This window comes from Gymnoscopelus braueri, assembly GCF_963280865.1.
Source record: "Gymnoscopelus braueri genome assembly, chromosome: 12".
In the NCBI taxonomy this organism is placed as follows: Eukaryota; Metazoa; Chordata; class Actinopteri; order Myctophiformes; family Myctophidae; genus Gymnoscopelus; species Gymnoscopelus braueri.
This window is the reverse complement of record NC_137614.1, coordinates 24,851,074-24,868,522: the sequence shown is the minus strand read 5'-3', so window position 1 is coordinate 24,868,522 and position 17,449 is coordinate 24,851,074. Positions and strand designations below refer to the sequence as shown.

General features: G+C 41.8%; 1 protein-coding gene across 2 annotated transcripts; it reads right to left on the bottom strand.

Moving 5' to 3' along the window:
* Positions 1-1,197: 1,197 nt before the first annotated feature.
* sypa (synaptophysin a) lies at positions 1,198-16,788 on the bottom strand. 2 transcript variants are annotated; one of them, XM_080445802.1, is made up of 8 exons: positions 16,753-16,788; positions 14,890-14,955; positions 6,797-6,921; positions 5,982-6,177; positions 5,505-5,696; positions 4,826-5,047; positions 2,880-2,978; positions 1,198-2,406 (listed from the first exon to the last, which is right to left on the bottom strand). In XM_080445802.1, the coding sequence occupies exons 1-7, from the start codon at positions 16,768-16,770 to the stop codon at positions 2,895-2,897; spliced, it is 903 nt and encodes a 300-aa protein (XP_080301928.1). In that variant the 5' UTR covers positions 16,771-16,788; the 3' UTR covers positions 1,198-2,406; positions 2,880-2,894. The 2 variants fall into 2 exon arrangements, with proteins under 2 accessions (XP_080301928.1, XP_080301929.1); XM_080445803.1 differs by having other exon boundaries at positions 2,884-2,978.
* Positions 16,789-17,449: the final 661 nt, after the last annotated feature.

Here is a 17,449-nt window from a genome sequence, read left to right as displayed (position 1 = left end):
TATATATTATAAAAAATAAAATAAAATAAAACTTTTTTTTTTTTTTCTTCCCATCACCAGGGGGGCTGCTCCCATCACCAGGGGGGCTGCAGCCCCCATAGCCCCCCCCTTCCCGCGCCACTGGAGTCAGGTTAACTCCTATCTGAGGTAGAACAAAACATCACTATGTCCCCACTCAGGCCCGGGCCCTTTCTTGTTTTACAGATCATTGTAACAAAAATGTCAAAATACAGAAAAAAATATGAAATTGATCAATATATTTGACTCAGTGCATAGGTGCAAAAAATAGTGCCCTGATATTTGACCTATACCTCATAGCAATCCTACCCCTAACGTAAGTGGGGAACATAAAACCCAGAGAACATGGTCATAGTGATGATGACCCTGTTTTGTCCTATGAGACTCATGGAGGGAATGTTTCTAAACTGATTGCAGCTGCTTAATTAGCCAGAGAGTTATTTATATTTCATCACTTTTTCTAGTAAGAGGCTGTTCATTTCCCTTTGAATGTGAAACACACACACAAGTTTTTACACATGCACGTTAGTTCATCAAAACAAATCAGCCACAAGCCATCTTGTCTTTTGGTCTTTATTGAAACGTTCCACCATGGATCCATAGAATATGATTTCACCACAGACACTTCCTCAGGGGTCAGGGGTTATGTAACATTGTAGTTTTTTCTCCATAGTAGTATTTCATACATACATCATAAACCACGGTCATCATCAACGTCATCGTTGTTATTATGGTAGCCGATTGCTAAATAGAACAGATCATTTTACAGGAAGTTACATCACGAGCCAGAGGGCTTTGAGAGAGTCACCACAAGAGTCAAGACTTTATCAAACACCAAAGAAGAACGACAGCATACTGTAGCTATAAAACAGAGAAGAGGAGAGATTGGGTTGAGGATGCCAGGAAAAAGGAAAGAAAGATACAAAAGATGAGAAGAGACAACACTAGAAGGAGAAAAAAAGAGCGGAGGAAGAGTATAAATCAGGTGGAAGAACATAGTTTTAGAGAAAGAAAGGGTTAGAGGGAGTGTGAAAGAGAAAGCAACAGGAGAAGAAACTAAAAAGAGTTTCCATCCCAACACACGCACCCACCCACCCACCCACCACACACACACACACACACACACACACACACACACACACACACACACACACACACACACACACACACACCCACACCCACTCCCACACACACACACACACACACACACACACACACACACACACACACACACACACACACACACACAAAATCCCATCTCACTGTACACAGAAAGAACGCCTACAGCCAAAATATATTGAGGCTAGATCAAACTGGCTTCACACATCAAATACTGTACAGACATCACAACCGCAGGGGGGTTATTATCATTATAATTATAATTATTATCATCATTAACAAGTCACCATGCTCAAGAGTGGTTTCCATAAAATCTAAATATCATTTCAACAATTCAAAACAGATTCAGGAGAGAAAGCAAGGCCATGGTTAAAATATAAACTCTTATGTTATGATTATGATGATGATGATGATGTCATAATCAGAAACAGCCCACACCCACTACTGATTGGCTGAGTGGGTGGCGTTAAAGATTTCGATGAATTGTAAAATGTCAACCTTTCATTTTTTATTGAACAACAAAGGATGTGTTTTTAACAGTGAATAAAAGATGAAATAGCTAACTTTCTTACAGTGTACTCTCCACACCACGCACTGGCAAGGAGTGTGGATATGATGGACAAGTAAACAAAGCTCTGTTAAGCCCGATTCATACTTAAAGCAAATTGAAAATAGACGATCTACAAGCTCACAATGTGTCGCATTAGCGACGCGTTGTGGGCTTGTTGTTGGTCTGCTATTTTCGGCACGCAACACTGTCGTGCGACGGAGCATAAATTAGCACCAAAACAACCAAAATAAAACCAGTTTGAACTGTAGAGAGGAGCCATTTTGTGTCTACCACTGTCTGCTGTATTTTTGTTTTCAAGATTTTAAACAAGGTCGATACAGAATAGTAATAAAAAATGTGGTCTATATATTCATATATTTGTCTATAGTGATATTATTTATACAACACAAACAAATACATTCTCCCAAAGTTTTTCAATAATATAACTTTTTTTTTGCAACATTATCATCCATTGTTCAATAAATTTATCATATGCATTTTATATTTTTCATAATGTTTTCAGTCATTTTGGTGCAATTTTCAAGTTAGTTGTTCATTAGAATTCCCTTCTGTTATAAACACAATATTTATCATGACACCTACCTATTGCCACACCACCCACCCCCTATCAGCACACTAATAGCACAGACAGACATAAAAGAGTGTTGCATTGTGGGTAGGTTGCAGGCGACCCACTCGATGTCCACTCCAACGCCACTCTGTGGAAAGGGACGGAAAAACTAAAATATAATCGGTAGAAGACTTTTCCCATTTCAGTCAGCCTGTTCAAGAGTCTTGCAACTAGAGCTCTTCACAGGTACAAAATGACAGACCCGAACGTAATGGACTGTGAAATTCGTTCTGAAATCAGATTTGTTCCGAATTGTTTTTAATGACAGACTTAATCCTAATGGACCCGTTACATTTGTTCCAAGATCCCATTGGTTGCAAAATTGTTCGGACCCAATTAAACCTGGTTGAAGCCGGGAAATTAGTTCAGAGTTCCGATTTGTACCGATATATTACAGCCCATTATTATATGGCCCAAACAAACCTAATAATTACAATTGCTATTAAATGCCATTCAACCATTTTTTGTTTTTGTGATATCAGCTTGAACAATAGTTATATTCTAATATAACTCTATGGGCAAGCTGAACTTTGCTATGTAATGTTTTCCTGTGTGACTTACCTACTTCCGGTGTGCTCACATCTGATTGGAGAAGGAGGTTGGTGCCCCCTGCTGGGCGTATCCCTGACCCTGACCCTGACCCTGACCATACTCCGCTTCCTGTAGAGACAGGAACAGGAAGTACAGCTCACTAAACAGAAATGTTATAATTTAATATAAATTAATATAAAACCGGAGTGGCTGGAGCAGGGAGCGAGTTTATAAAAAGCTGGAGTGGACCTCGGAGTGAGAACTGTCCGCCGGAGCTGCTCCTGCCACATACTGTATTTGAGCCATAGACAGTAAAAAGGCTGGACAAAGTTACGCCCATAGACTCTACAGACCGTAAATTAAGCCTATTTTTCAGCAATTTCAAATCCGGCTTCTTTCTATATCCAGACCACGGAAATTAATGCTATTGGTTGGGATGTGTCGTGCGTTTACTCCACTGGACGGGTGTTCACTTGTAGTTTTCTTTCAGTGATCCAGCACTCCAAATGCAGGGGAATGCAAGGCCAGACGATCAACGTGCCAGTATGTATTTACATAAATGTAAACATCTTTATTTTTGATGAATGGTCTGAATACTCCAGTTTACAGATAGGAATACCCCTGTCGGAGGAGCTTGCCTTGTGAGCTGTCTAATAGCAGTCTCATGTTGCATGAGTGCATTCCTCTAAAAATAACGATTGTAAAACGAACTACACAACCATAAAACCGGCACTTTGTTGATACTGGCTAAAGCCCCGGAAGATAACAAAGAAATGGACGGAAATGGGCGCATCTGCCGCATCGTCTCGCAATCAGATGCTGCATTCTGACGCGACTGTCTGACTGTACCTTAATGCAGAGAGTGTCTATAAACGCATATGTACTTTCTCCTGAAGCTGTCTTTTTCTACTAATCACAACACTCATTTCATGAGTGGAGTGGAGAATGTAAACAGATTTGTAAAGCCTCAATGTAATTTCATTGGGCCGGCTAGGTCTTGCCCAGCATTGACACTCAATACATCCTCAATCCTCAACACTGCAACAGGAGTACACAACGCATGTCTGCGGTCTCCTAACATCCCGTAGTTAATTCTGAACTGATTACTTTCATTACATTTTCACTGTAATCCACAAAGTAAAACGTCAAGTCTGGAGTGTGTTCTGTGACATTGTTGCTGTTCATGGTACAAATTGCACCCACAGGGACGACCAGGGTTCATAGGGGTACTCTAAGATCTATAGTCTCTATACTGATTATAGGGGATGCATTTGTGTCCCTTTGTGCTCCAATTGGTTTCAGACATGAGCTTCCTCGTTGCTGTCCGGCAGAAACCAGCTAACTCCATTTTGACGCTTTTGCATTTTTTTTCCATAAATCAGGGCCATTGAACACCCTTTACGTCTGTGTGTTGGTGAAAAAAAAAATTGAACCAATGAAAAGCATTAAAAAGCGCTTCTGACAAAACCCCATTGGAAGTCCATTGGATCCTCAAACTTTCTGCTTAGCTGGTTTTGCTAACTCCAGGCTCCACCCCCTTTTGACCTCCAACCTCATTGTGAGCTTGGAGGTCCATTCAGCTGTTCTGATCAATGATGAACAAAACCTCCTAACTCCACTTTTTTTCATTTCCTGAAAAATTAACATTTTGGAGTTAGCTGGTTTCTGCCGGACAGCAGAGATATTAACTGTATGCAACTTAAACAGAAGCATAATACTGGTCTATTATTGAGCACAGCAGTCTGCTATCAAGAAATAACACACATCCTCGATTGACCAATCAGAATTGAGTTTTCGGCAGAGCATGTAATAATTAACATAATAACATTCATTAGATAATTACCATTTATTAACTATAACAACTTACTAGCCTACTTATACCTATTAAGTAGGTTGTGTCCTCGGTGGCTGGTGGCCATAGCACATATAACTATCTAACTTAACTAATATTAATCATATAATAAATACAGCATTACCTGGTTGTAACCTTGCTGGCTGTAGTCTGGCTGGTAGCCCCCCTGGTTCTGGGCATAAGGGTCCTGTTCATAGCCCGGCTGCTGGGCATAAGCATCTCCTGCTCCTGCAGGTGGTTTTTCCTGGGGAGGCGGGGCTTTCATGAACGGAGCAATGATTCCTGTTTCCTTAAAGACGAACCACAGGTTTCCTCCCCACAGAACCAGATTGCAAAATCCAAACGCCTGGAGAGGATGACAGAAGAGAGGGAGGGGGGGGGGGGGAGGGTTTAACCACCAATGAAGGAGTATATAATCTCACTTTAGTAAACCTCAGCTTAGACAATATATTTTACGAGAATTACACGAGAAGCTGTGTGTGGTCCAAGCTCAGCATATCATCAAGGACAATCATCACCCCAGCCACAATCTGTTCATGCCACTACTGCGACAAAGGCCAAGCTCCACCGCAGTGTCAAGTGCCTGAACTCCTGACTTTTGAACAGTTTCTACCTAGCTACCATCAGAAAATGTCAGATCTACAAGCTCACGATGTGTTGCAATGCAACGCGTTGTGAGCTTGAAGATCTGCTATTTTAGCTTTTAAATAGAGTTTAATTGGTTAAACTGATATTGTTTGTCAGCCTCTCTTCTGGCAAGTGAAAGTAGATGTTGTAGTAGTGGTGTAAATAGTGTATCTTACCACAGAAGTATTGAGTCCAGACATGACCGGGTCGTGGACTTCACGACAGCGGTTGTTCAGGTCCTCACAGGCGCTGATGAGAGTGAGGACCTTGTCAGGATCAGTGGCTGTTTTAACGTCTGACAGACCTTTAGCCCACGCTGCTGAACTCACCAGCCACATGAATGTAAACACTGCTGTCACCCCCAGGTCCTGTTGCACACACACACACATGCACACACACACACACACACACACACACACACACACACACACACACACACACACACACACACACACACACACACACACACACACACACACACACACACACACACACACCACACACACAGATACAGAAATAACTGTGAATTCTGTAACTGACCTGACATGGATACACAAGTGACACAAATGCATTTTTGTGCATTTTCTTTAACAGACAGACAGACAGACAGACAGACAGACAGACAGACAGACAGACAGACAGACAGTACTCACTATGAGCGGTCCTTTGTTATTCTCCTTGTACTTTTCATAGGTAAAGATGTAAACAGCAAGAGCAGCAGTGGCGTACAGGAAGGCAAACACTCCAATGGTCACAAAGAACTCAGAGGAAGAAGAATAATCTCCAACCAGGAACAAACGTTCTGGACCACCTTTACAGGTAGGAGCATCAAAATATACCTGGTGGAGCCTGGAGAGAGACAGACAGACAGAGAGAGAGAGAGAGAGAGAGAGAGAGAGAGAGAGAGAGAGAGAGAGAGAGAGAGAGAGAGAGAGAGAGAGAGAGAGAGAGAGAGAGAGAGAGAGAGAGAGAGAGAGAGAGAGAGAGAGAGAGAGAGCGAGAGAGAGAGAGAAAGAGAAGGGGGGCAAAAGGTAAAAGTGGAAAAAAGAGCACTTATGAGCTTCTGGCAGTACTACTTGTCAACCAGTAGGTGTCCTACCCAACACTAGGGCTTAAAAGTTCTCAATGGAATAGTAGGGAGACCACCTCCAACCACCGCAGATGTACTATAGTTATATTGTATTAACATACTCGTTTAGCGTATATAGCGGTTAAAATGGCATGTTATTCATCAATACGTTTATTTTTTCTTCTTTTTGTTGCGTATCATACTGACCTGAATGGACATTAAAGGAACAGTTTGTATTTTTGTGTGTGTTATACTGACCTGAATGGATAGTAATGGAACAGTTTGTAGTTTTTTATGTGTCATACTGACCTGAATGGTGTAGTGTTTTGTGTGCCACACTGACCTGAATGGATATTAAAGGAACAGATTGTAGTTTTTTGTGTGTCATAGCCTACTGACCTGAATGGATACTCAAACTCCACTGGAATGTCGAGGTCACTCTCTGTTCGGTTCTTACACTCCACTGACATCTTGAATAGGCCAGAATAACTCCCACAGGTGGAGAATGCAAAGATTGAGAAAAGCTGTAGGGGAGAAGGAGGGATGATGAGATTTGTGAAAGAAAGAATAGAAGACGGGGAGTATGAGGAAGAGGACAAGAGGAAGAGAAGAAGGGGTCAGAGAAGGGGGAGAGTGCAAATGAGGAGAAGAAGAAGAGGATAAATGGTTGAAATGGGAGGAGAGACAAGATGTACCGTATAAATCCGCTACCACTAATAATACCAATTCCAATTCAATTCAAAGGAGCTTTATTATTATATTATATAGCGCCACCAGGAGGCCGATTTTTTGCAAAAACAATGTTTTTTATATTACTCCCACAAAGTTTGTACAAACATGACTTAAATCGGTACACATTATTTCTATAGTCAAGTGATCAAGACCGATTTTTCACATTCCATCCTGATTGGCAAATTCCGAACATTGCTGGCCCACAAGCCACAATAACCTACCTGACCTGGCGGAGTCCTGTGCTCCGAGAGCTTTTTCTAGTTACACTTGCTTTACATGATAAGTAAATAATGTTCCGATGATTTGGGTGGATTCTGGGTGAAACGTCCCTTTAATAGCAGTAATAAAATATTTAACAGAATATGGACACATGCCTCATAACAAGACAGACTCTCAGTCAGTCATACTCTTCATCCTCATCATCATCCTCATCCTTCTCCTCATCATCATAATAATCATCATCATTTCCTGGCTTAACTCTGCCAGGTCTAGGACAACCACTCCCATGGATTAGTAGTAAATCATGCTTACACGCGCACGTGCGCGCGCACGCACGCACGCACGCACGCACGCACGCACGCACGCACGCACGCACGCACGCACGCACGCACGCACGCACGCACGCACGCACGCACGCACGCACGCACGCACGCACACACACACACACACACACACACACACACACACACACACACACACACACACACACACACACACACACACACAATGGCAGATGGTTTATGTTGACTCCTGGGAGAGGTGAGTCACATAGAGAACAACTTTGAACCATATTCTACTGTACTTGAAACTGATACAGAGAAGAGACACAGAAATTACAATGATCTCTTACATGACAATATTATTGTATTCCCCATAAGATCAAATTACACAACAACTAGTGTGTGATGATGAAAGTGGTTACCTTGCAAACAGTTCTCCACTAGCATGGAGCTATACATTTACAAACTAGCTAGCTGTAAACCAGAGTTTACAAAACATGAATGTCAATGCTTTGTTTAAACGAATTCTGATAAACGTCCAAAAATCTATATTTTTATATAATGATCTGCTGTTTCATTGACATCTGACTGATACAGTAGGACATACTGTATTGTAGGCTATAGGCTATTGCAAAACCCATTTACTCCTACAGATTTTATCCAAACGTCATGCAAATCGGTACACAGTATCTCTATAGTCATGTGATCAACACGGATCTGTCCGATTGTCCATATTCCATCCTCATTGGCTAAGGTTGGCTTCCAAAGTTTGCAGGATTGGTCCGTTTTGAACAAAATGCCTCAAATCATGAACGCAGCATGCACTTTCCGTGCAATTTCACACGCACATTCCCACTAGGCCGAGGAAGAAATGCCACCCTTTTCGCATTGGCCTGTTATAGCGCCACCAGCAGGTATAATGTAGCAAAACACATTTTTGGAACAAAATGCCTCATATCATGAATACAAGGTCCGATTGCCATGAAAGGCCTAAGAAGAAATGGCACCCTATTCACATTGGCCTATTATAGCGCCACCAGGAGGCCACAATAACCTACTTAACCTGGCGGAGACCTGTGCTCCGAGGAGCACTTTTTCTAGTTGTATTTATTTTTGTGTGTAAAACACTTTGTAACTTCTATTTTATCTGCTTTATAAATAAAGCACTTTGAAACTGAAGATGATGGCCAATGTTGATGATAGTGAAAATACTAATAACTAGAAAATGTGCTCCTCGGAGCACAAGTCTCCGCCAGCAGACCCGTGCTATTTTAATCAAATGAAATCACTTACCCTATCTTTAACCATAGTTCTCTAGGAATGTTCTAATTCTTACTTAAAATAGAACATGTTACTATATCATAGCAATTATATTATCATAACAATAACTAATGAGATACAGTAGGGTAAAAGATATATCTTTTAGTTAAACAAAAAGTTATTTGTTAAAAGGTGAATGTTAAAAGGTGAATGTTGAATACTGTGAATGTTGTGAATATGAATGTTGAATACTGTGACCAGTGCCTTCTTTTCCTTTCGATGTTCTTTACAGACTCTTGTACTTTTTCTTCCAGAGATTGTAGCAATCTTTGCTGTGTCATGTTGTCAGCATTTGTGGCTCGTCTTTGTTTTTTTGTCATTTAGGGATTCTTTGTCTCTGTTTAGTGTTCTTTGTCTCTGTTTCTTAGCTTTGGCCTTCTGCGCCTTTGCTTCTTCATCAGGTTTCAGATGATGATTTGCTGCTTCTTCAGTTTGCGTAATGGGAGTTAGTTTCATTGTGTGATCTCAGCCTCTCCTGTCTAAGCTATTTATATATTTATATTACATATTGTGATGTCACGTGAAACTGACCAATGTTAGGTGTTCTCAGAGGGACACACACACGCACGGACGGGTGATTTGTACTGGAAGGTACTGTTCCAATCAAGACTGATTGATCCTGTCTTACCTCACTTCAAAAACATAAATGGCTTTTTGAAGTGACACACCTATTTATAGGATTTTATTTCGTCATGCGTCCCTCTAGCCAATCAAAAGCATTGGTGTCAACATACTGTCACGTGTCATGTGGAGCTTGACCAATGTTAGCTTGGCTAGGGGGGGGACACACAGCGGGACGAAGTGAAAACATACTCTCCGCCTCCGGCGGAGACAATAATATAGTATCGATATCGTGAGCCCAATATCGTGTATCATATGTATCGTGAAATTAATGTATCGTGACCCCCCTAAATAGATTTAGAGTAATTTCAAATACGTTTTCAAAACATCTTTCATGGCCGGACATCGCACCACATGATTTTTTGACACTATAAAAACTGAAAATTACAAACAACTAATGGGTTTAAAAAATAATTAAAGTGGGTATTAATATACTTATTTAAATCTTTTTAAATGTCAAATTATTCACTCGGACAGAAAATGTAGGTGTCACGTCATTGACCCTGCTCCTGATTGGATGCTACCGTCATAAAAAAAACTATATAATAATCACATAAGCACAGTGTTACTGGATTTTGGATGTGTTTGGATTTAGATTTTGGATGTGTTTGGATTTTCTAAACAATTCCTGAAAAAAAGAATGCACTTAATGGCTTGATTGAAAAGGATATAGGCTAATTGCCCAGGGCCCACCATCCATTTCCTGCATTTTTGGGTGAGTGGGGAACATAGAACCTTTTTTTGGTTGAGTGGGGAACATAGAACCTTTTTTTGGTTGAGCGGGGAACATAGAACCCCGGGAACATAGAACCATTTTTTGGTTGAGCGGGGAACATAGAACCTTTTTTGGGGGGAAGTGGGGAACATAGAACCTGGGGAACATAGAACCTGGGGAACATAGGGATGACCCCTATCTTAACCACTAGCCTAAAGGAGAATTCCCCCTTGACTGAGGGAGATATTAGGCTTTTTGGTCATCAGGCAGAGGCTCTGAACTGCTACATAAGGAAATAAATAAAAGAAAACAACAACAAAAAAAACAATGGCAGCGCCCATCGAAGAAGAACGAGATGGGAGAGAGAACCTGTCGCTCAGTAATCTCTCAAGAACAGATTCATAGCTGCGCTTGAATCTGTCGGGAGCCGTGTTGAGAACCCATGCACATTGGCTACAAGTGGGCGTGCCTTCAGATCAGGAAGCAGGCGGTGCTTTACCCAATCAAATGTAGTGGGTGGGATTTACATGTGTGCGGCTCGCTTCCCACTGGAAACAAACAGAAACTCATTTAACAATAGCGTCCTCGGAGCCGACAAAACCACGGAAAGTTAGTAACATTTTAACTTGCTCTTTCATCATAGAAACAAGTGGGCTTATAACCAAAACGATCCATGTTCTTTGCGAGAAATATGGAGAAATATTGTTAGTGGGAATGAAAACATAGGCGCGCCACCGGAAGTGGAGGGCCAAAGGCATGTACAAACCCTGGTTTCCAGTGAGCATGGCTCTAGTTAATTCTTCCGCCCAGAGTCAAATGCAAAAGTGAAAAACAGCAGAGGGCGCTGTTTTTCCTTTTTATTTGTCGATGGGCTCCCAGATTGGTCGCAGTAATAAAGTAATAGTAATAAAATATAAGCTAATTATATAATGATATAATAATATATAATGATTATAATAAGTATTTATCACAACGGAATGTTCTTATAATGGGGTGTTTATTTATCACTCCAACAGCCAACACTGATCTTGTGTTGTGTCCAAATTCAGTCACTCATACATTACTCCCTATGTAATCTGACGTTTTAATTGTGCGACAGCGATGACGTAATGGACCCTTCGCTAAGCCCCACCCACTCCACTCTGTGACTGGTGGTGCGAAGTTAGTCACACCCAGGCCTGGTAGCCAGGGGCGTCACTACCGTCACGCAGACAACGTGGTTGCGTTGGGGCCCATGACGTTAGGGGCCCCTCCCCACCCAGAAAAAAAGAAGAAAATAATGATAATAATAATTATATATATATATATAAAATAAAAAAAAGAATTAAAACATAAACCTGGGTGGGCCCCTTAACATTGTAATTGTTAACCAAGGTTGATTTTATGTCGCAACATAATATCTCAAATTCGGACCATGACTGTCACATTAATTTTATGGGAGGAGGGGATGACCGTGATATAGATGTTTGACTTTTATGGCCATTTTCTGTGTTTTTCCTTCATTCAGTAGTGTTTGGTCGGTTACAAAACCGTTGTTTATGTACCCGAAATCCGTCACAAACCCAGTGACGGATTAGATCAGAAACCACTAATAACCGCGGTCCGGGCGCACATGCACGAGGCATGAGGGCCCGCTGTGACCACCTCGCGTCGGGGCCTACTGTTGCCTCGTTACGCGACTGCTGGCAGCGCCTGGCTCACCCATTGACTTGCATGTTAAATGATGGCTTTTCCCCTTAAAAATAATCGATCATTTCAGGAGCAAGAGCTTCAAAATCTCTTCTAAATCTAGTCAACAAGGCCTGCAGTAGGCTATGCACAGGACAAATGTGCATGACATTATTTCAAGAAACTAAAAACATGGGAAATGTTAGAGGGAGTAATAGCCATGGATACACGACGGTCGACTGTCACGACCGTCATGGATGAACTTCAACCTGGTGTTTGCACTTTCTCCATTTATGGCCCGTACATCTACATATTATTTCAGATATAAAGTGCTTATCCCATGGCCACAGATGTTACATTTATGTACGGGCTCTCAGAAGTACCCGTATCATCCGTATTGTTCAATAAAAAGCATTTTAATCTGATCAGTGGCCATTTTCTCCATATGCTTTCAACTGAGCGACCCTATCGGTTGGTAGGTGTATTGCACTCTGATACATTATGAGAAAATGGCCACTGATCGGATTAAAATGCTTTTTATTGAACAATACAGAATATACGGGTACTTTTGAGAGTCCCGTGCATAATCGTAACATCCGTGGCCATGGGGTAAGCACTTTATATTTGAAATCTGAACGTTTATATAGATGTACGGACCGTAAATGGAGAAAGTGCAAACACCAGGTTGAAGTTGATCCATGACTGTAACAGGAGTTTTCATGTACCACAGGGTAAGACTGCAGTAGCAGTTAAAAAATAGACGAACAAATGAATTAATATACTTTAACGTGCGGAATCCGAAACAGGCAGCGCTGTGATTCTGAATTTTGTTACGATTACGGTGATTAGTAGCCTATTATTGACACCACCTGGGCGAGTGAGTCGTGTAACTTTCCTGACATTAAGCTGTGTATGTGTTCAACAACACAGCCATGCAGCCTTGCAGTTTAAGTGCAGATTTCAGCTTGGTAAAAGCAGCCTCCAACGGGTTTGGGTACGTGGTTCATAGTCACCATTGCGTTATCGTGGTATTCCTATTCTTGCTATTATGTTGCAAATGATTGTGTGTGTGTGCGGGCGAAATGACATAGACAGCTATGGCAGGTGACGAAAGCTTGCCAGACCTACTGTATGCCAGGCTAACAACAGTTGCTAAGCTGGCATTGGACAATCGCTTTTGGGGTGGGGTTTAGCGAAGGGTCCATTGGCGGCGACCTGAGTAGAGTAGTGTGAGTAGTAAAATCTATTTCCTATAATTGTCATCTGTGAGAGAGGTATCTCAAAAATGTTAAATACAATTATTCTGATGGTGATTATTCCAAAAACACTTTATCGATGGGGAATCCAAGCTAAAAGAAACTGCAGGCTTTCTACTCCTGGAAAATTAACATGCTATAATGGAAACTATTGTTCTCCTGTTAATAAAAATCGAAACAAAAAATGTTTGATCTTGTTTGAAAAAAACAAGCCCTCCTATGAGGCACAGACAGAGTAGGAAAATATTGCACCATTTTATCATGAGCATTAGTGAGGACCAATTATATGAAGAAAGGTTGAAAATGGGTGAAGTCGTCCTTTAAGTTCGGGGATCAGATCCCATCTCTCCTACAGCTCATTATATCGCTCTCAGCTTTCCTACTGTCTGTTTCTCCTACACCATCTGTCTGAGCTTTCCTACTGTCTGTTTTGTGTCTTTCTCAGCTCTCCTGGTGTCTGTCTGTCCTACACCGTCTCTCTTACAGTCCTACTCACTGTCTCAATAAAAAACAAAATTCCAAGACCAGTCAGTCTAAAAGACAGCATTGTTTCAAACTTCAGTCAATATTTCCTAAACAGGAAATGTTCTGACATTCACCATTCACTGTAGCAGACTGGCACAGAGCCTCTGCCTGATGACCAAAAGCCTGATATCTCTCCTGGCCAAGGGGGAATTTCCCTTTAGGCTATAGATGTTTGGCTTTAGTGTCTCTTCCCGGGTTCGAGGGTTAGGGTGTTACACACGCACGCACACGCATACATCCAACAGTTCTATAAAATGTGATTGTGCATAATGTTCAAATTATATAATGAATATATGTAATGGTGGTGTTTAAACTAATATCACATACTGTATCTGTCACTGAAGACTAAGCTTCAAACATCCCAAAACAAACTGATTCGACTACTTCTCGGACTGGGGCCCATGACCCACCTCTCTCCCACTCACTTTGCCAGCCTAGGCTGGCTCAGGGTGGAAGACAGGGTTAAACAACTAAAAATGGGACTGGTCTTCAAAATTGTAAATGCAGATTTGCCCGAAATGCCCCCTATACCTGCATATCTGTATAAATACCTCGAAAAAGTTAGTGACACCCACAGTCACGGAGCTAGAGGGAGCGTAAACAACAATCTGGTACCACCCACCCATAAAACAAACATGGGCAAATTCTCCTTCTACAGCACAGCCACCCAGGATTGGAATAGTCTAACCCCATCCCTCAAAAAATGCAGTTCGCTGGGCTCATTCAAAACAGCCCTAAAAACTCATCTTTCTGGAGGCCAAAAGAAGAGCTAGTACCAGTCTCCCTGTAGACAGACGACCCCCTCCTCCCCTTTTTTTGTATATATTTTTTATTTTTCATGCTTTTTTTTCCTTCTCTGTATTTTTATGTTGATTTTTGAACTGTTTGGTTGCTACTATATATGTCTATGAAATTAATTCAAGGACTCCAACGGAAACAAGTCCGCAAGGACTTTTTTGGTCTGACCTTTTAGACAAAAGTATTATAAATGTAACTGTGTTGTTTTACATTCTTTTGCCTAATAAAATTTTCAATCAATCAATCAATATCTATCAATCTCAGCTCCTCCCATTTCCCCCTTTAAAACAATGATTTGCTGGCAACAATGGCAACAATGATTTGATGGCAACAGTGCGTATTTGACAGGTGGCTCACCCATTGTAACACCTTGATGAATCCCAATGGAACCTTGAGCACTCTGAACTGGCCCTGGGCAACCAACTATGAGAGAGAGAGAGAGAGAGAGAGAGAGAGAGAGAGAGAGAGAGAGAGAGAGAGAGAGAGAGAGAGAGAGAGAGAGAGAGAGAGAGAGAGAGGGGGGGGGGGGGTTAGAACATAATAAAGACATAAACAGGAATTAGTTATTATTTAGTTAGCAGCCATTTATTCAGTTCAATACATCATCTCTTCTCCTCTTCACTAACTTCTCTCCTACCTTCTCTCCCCTCTTTCCTATTCTCTCCTATATATTCCCTTCTCTCCTCTCTTCTCTTTACTATCTTATCTCCTATATCTTCCCTTCTCTGCTCTTCTCTTTACTATCTCAGCTCCACTCTTCCCTTCAATCCCTTCTTCTTTCCTGTCTTCTCTTTTATATCCTTCTCACAGTTCTCTTCTTTCCTATCCCCTCTTCACCCTATAATAGCTCATCCTCCTAAATAAAGGGAGGGACATTCATGGCAACATGGGAAGCAACGGAAAATCAATCATCGCCCATTGATTAGAGATATGAGACCTCTGAGACACTCAGGTGGCAGAAAAACAGGACTCCATTTCACTCACAACTCAAAACACAAATACACACATAAAGCAACCAGCTGTCCCCCAACACGCACGCGCGCGCACACCCGCGCGCGCGCGCACACACACACACACACACACACACACACACACACACACACACACACACACACACACACAGAGGGGGATGAATCAGGACACACCTTTGCATTAGTCTTATTTTAGTCTATATTCAACTGATCCATCACGTGTCTGTCTTTATGCGAGAGCGCGCTTGTGTGTGTGTGTGTGTGTGTGTGTGTGTGTGTGTGTGTGTGTGTGTGTGTGTGTGTGTGTGTGTGTGTGTGTGTGATGCTGTATGCTGGTTTGCGGAGAAGCTGCCATTTTACAAGGTTTCTCCGCGTCTCCGCTGTGTTCACACAGTCTCACATTCATATACAGACATCTGATCTGCACCGTACACGTAGAGTAGCATAACATAACATTTCGCCATGGTAGGCCAGGCCTACATTTACATTGGCCCATGTAGCCTATCCTATACAGTAGGCCTACGTGTAATGACGCGACGATGTGAATATTTAGACAGACGAATGTTGATTAGATTTAGGCCTGTATTAATAGGCCTTTTTTGCGGCAAGAATCATGTTTCATTTGACAAATCTATAGGCTACTTTAGGCAGGAATTTTATTTTAAAATGTCTTGTGGTTTGCGTTATGATCATAAGAAACAGTGATGTAAACAAAATAACGAATCAGATAGCTACAGCAACAACACATTCAGGGTGATGCGCATCTACTGCAAAATGATAATAATTATAATCAAATAAAAAGCAAAGAGCAGATGTTTTTTTTTTTTACAACAGAGACGAGGTAGTACTACAGTAGGCTATCCCCCTGGTAGGCCAGGACCAGATGGAAGGTTTTACTGGTGTTGATGAGCAACCCCCCCCATAATATAACACATGCATCACAGCCACAGTCCCCCCGGAGCGCCCACAGACACAGCCAACACACCCTAACCTCTACAAATAAACACTGCAAAATATCTTCATAATATAGGCCTATGAGCTATGACTATTATAGCCTACATATTGGGCAATCCTCCATCTTTACAACCACACCAAACCCCCCCAGCAATAGGCTACATAGCCTGCAGTCTCACCGGAGAGGCAATACGCACCACAAACACACCCTCCAAAAATAATGAATTAAAACAAAACAAAAACACACACATTCTACGGATAATAATGGAATTTGATCAAATAAACGTTTGTGTACCTGGTTAACGATGTCCATCTTGGCCTCCTGCTGCGATCGCCTGATGAGGAGTAGTGGAGAGGAGAGCAGGAGGAGGAGGAGGAGGAGGAGGAGGCGGCGGCGAGAGGATGAGGGAACAGCGACAGAGAGATGGAGAGAGAGAACGGAGGAATGGAGGCGGGGGAGGGGTAGCCTTGGTCCAGAGCGTTAGTGAGTTCTCTCTAACGCTCTGCCAGGCGCGCTGCTATTCTCTAAAATTCCACTACCGTGCGAGGTCTCCAACTTTAGAAAAAAAATAAACACAACGATTTCACTAATCACCGAAAAAAAGGCCGTTTTGTGTTGTTGAAAGTCTATTCTCAAGGATGGGAAGCCTCTCAGCACCCCATCTTCTCTGTATAATACACTTTTTGGGCAGAAAGCTAAATATGTCCAACAGACGGAAATACATTTATTTATTCCACTGCGCCCTCTACAGATCTGGTCTATGGTAATTTATATTGACCAGATCTGTAGAGGGCGCAAGTGAGTAATTAAAATATTTTCCGTCTGGTGGACATATTTTTTTTCTGACCAAAAAGTGTATTATACAGAGAATATGTGGTGTTGAGAGGATTCCCATCCTGGAGAATAGACTTTCAGCAACACAAAACAGCCTTTGTTTTGATGAGTAGCGAAGTAGTCTTGTTTATTTTTTACTAAAGACGGAGACCTCGCA

Coding starts and splice junctions, on each gene's coding strand:
- sypa (XM_080445802.1), bottom strand. Junction 6,922..14,889: donor TCATCAAGGTGTTACAATGG/GTGAGCCACCTG, acceptor TCTCCCCTACAG/CTTTTCTCAATCTTTGCATT. Junction 5,697..5,981: donor ATAACAAAGGACCGCTCATA/GTGAGTACTGTC, acceptor TGTGTGCAACAG/GACCTGGGGGTGACAGCAGT.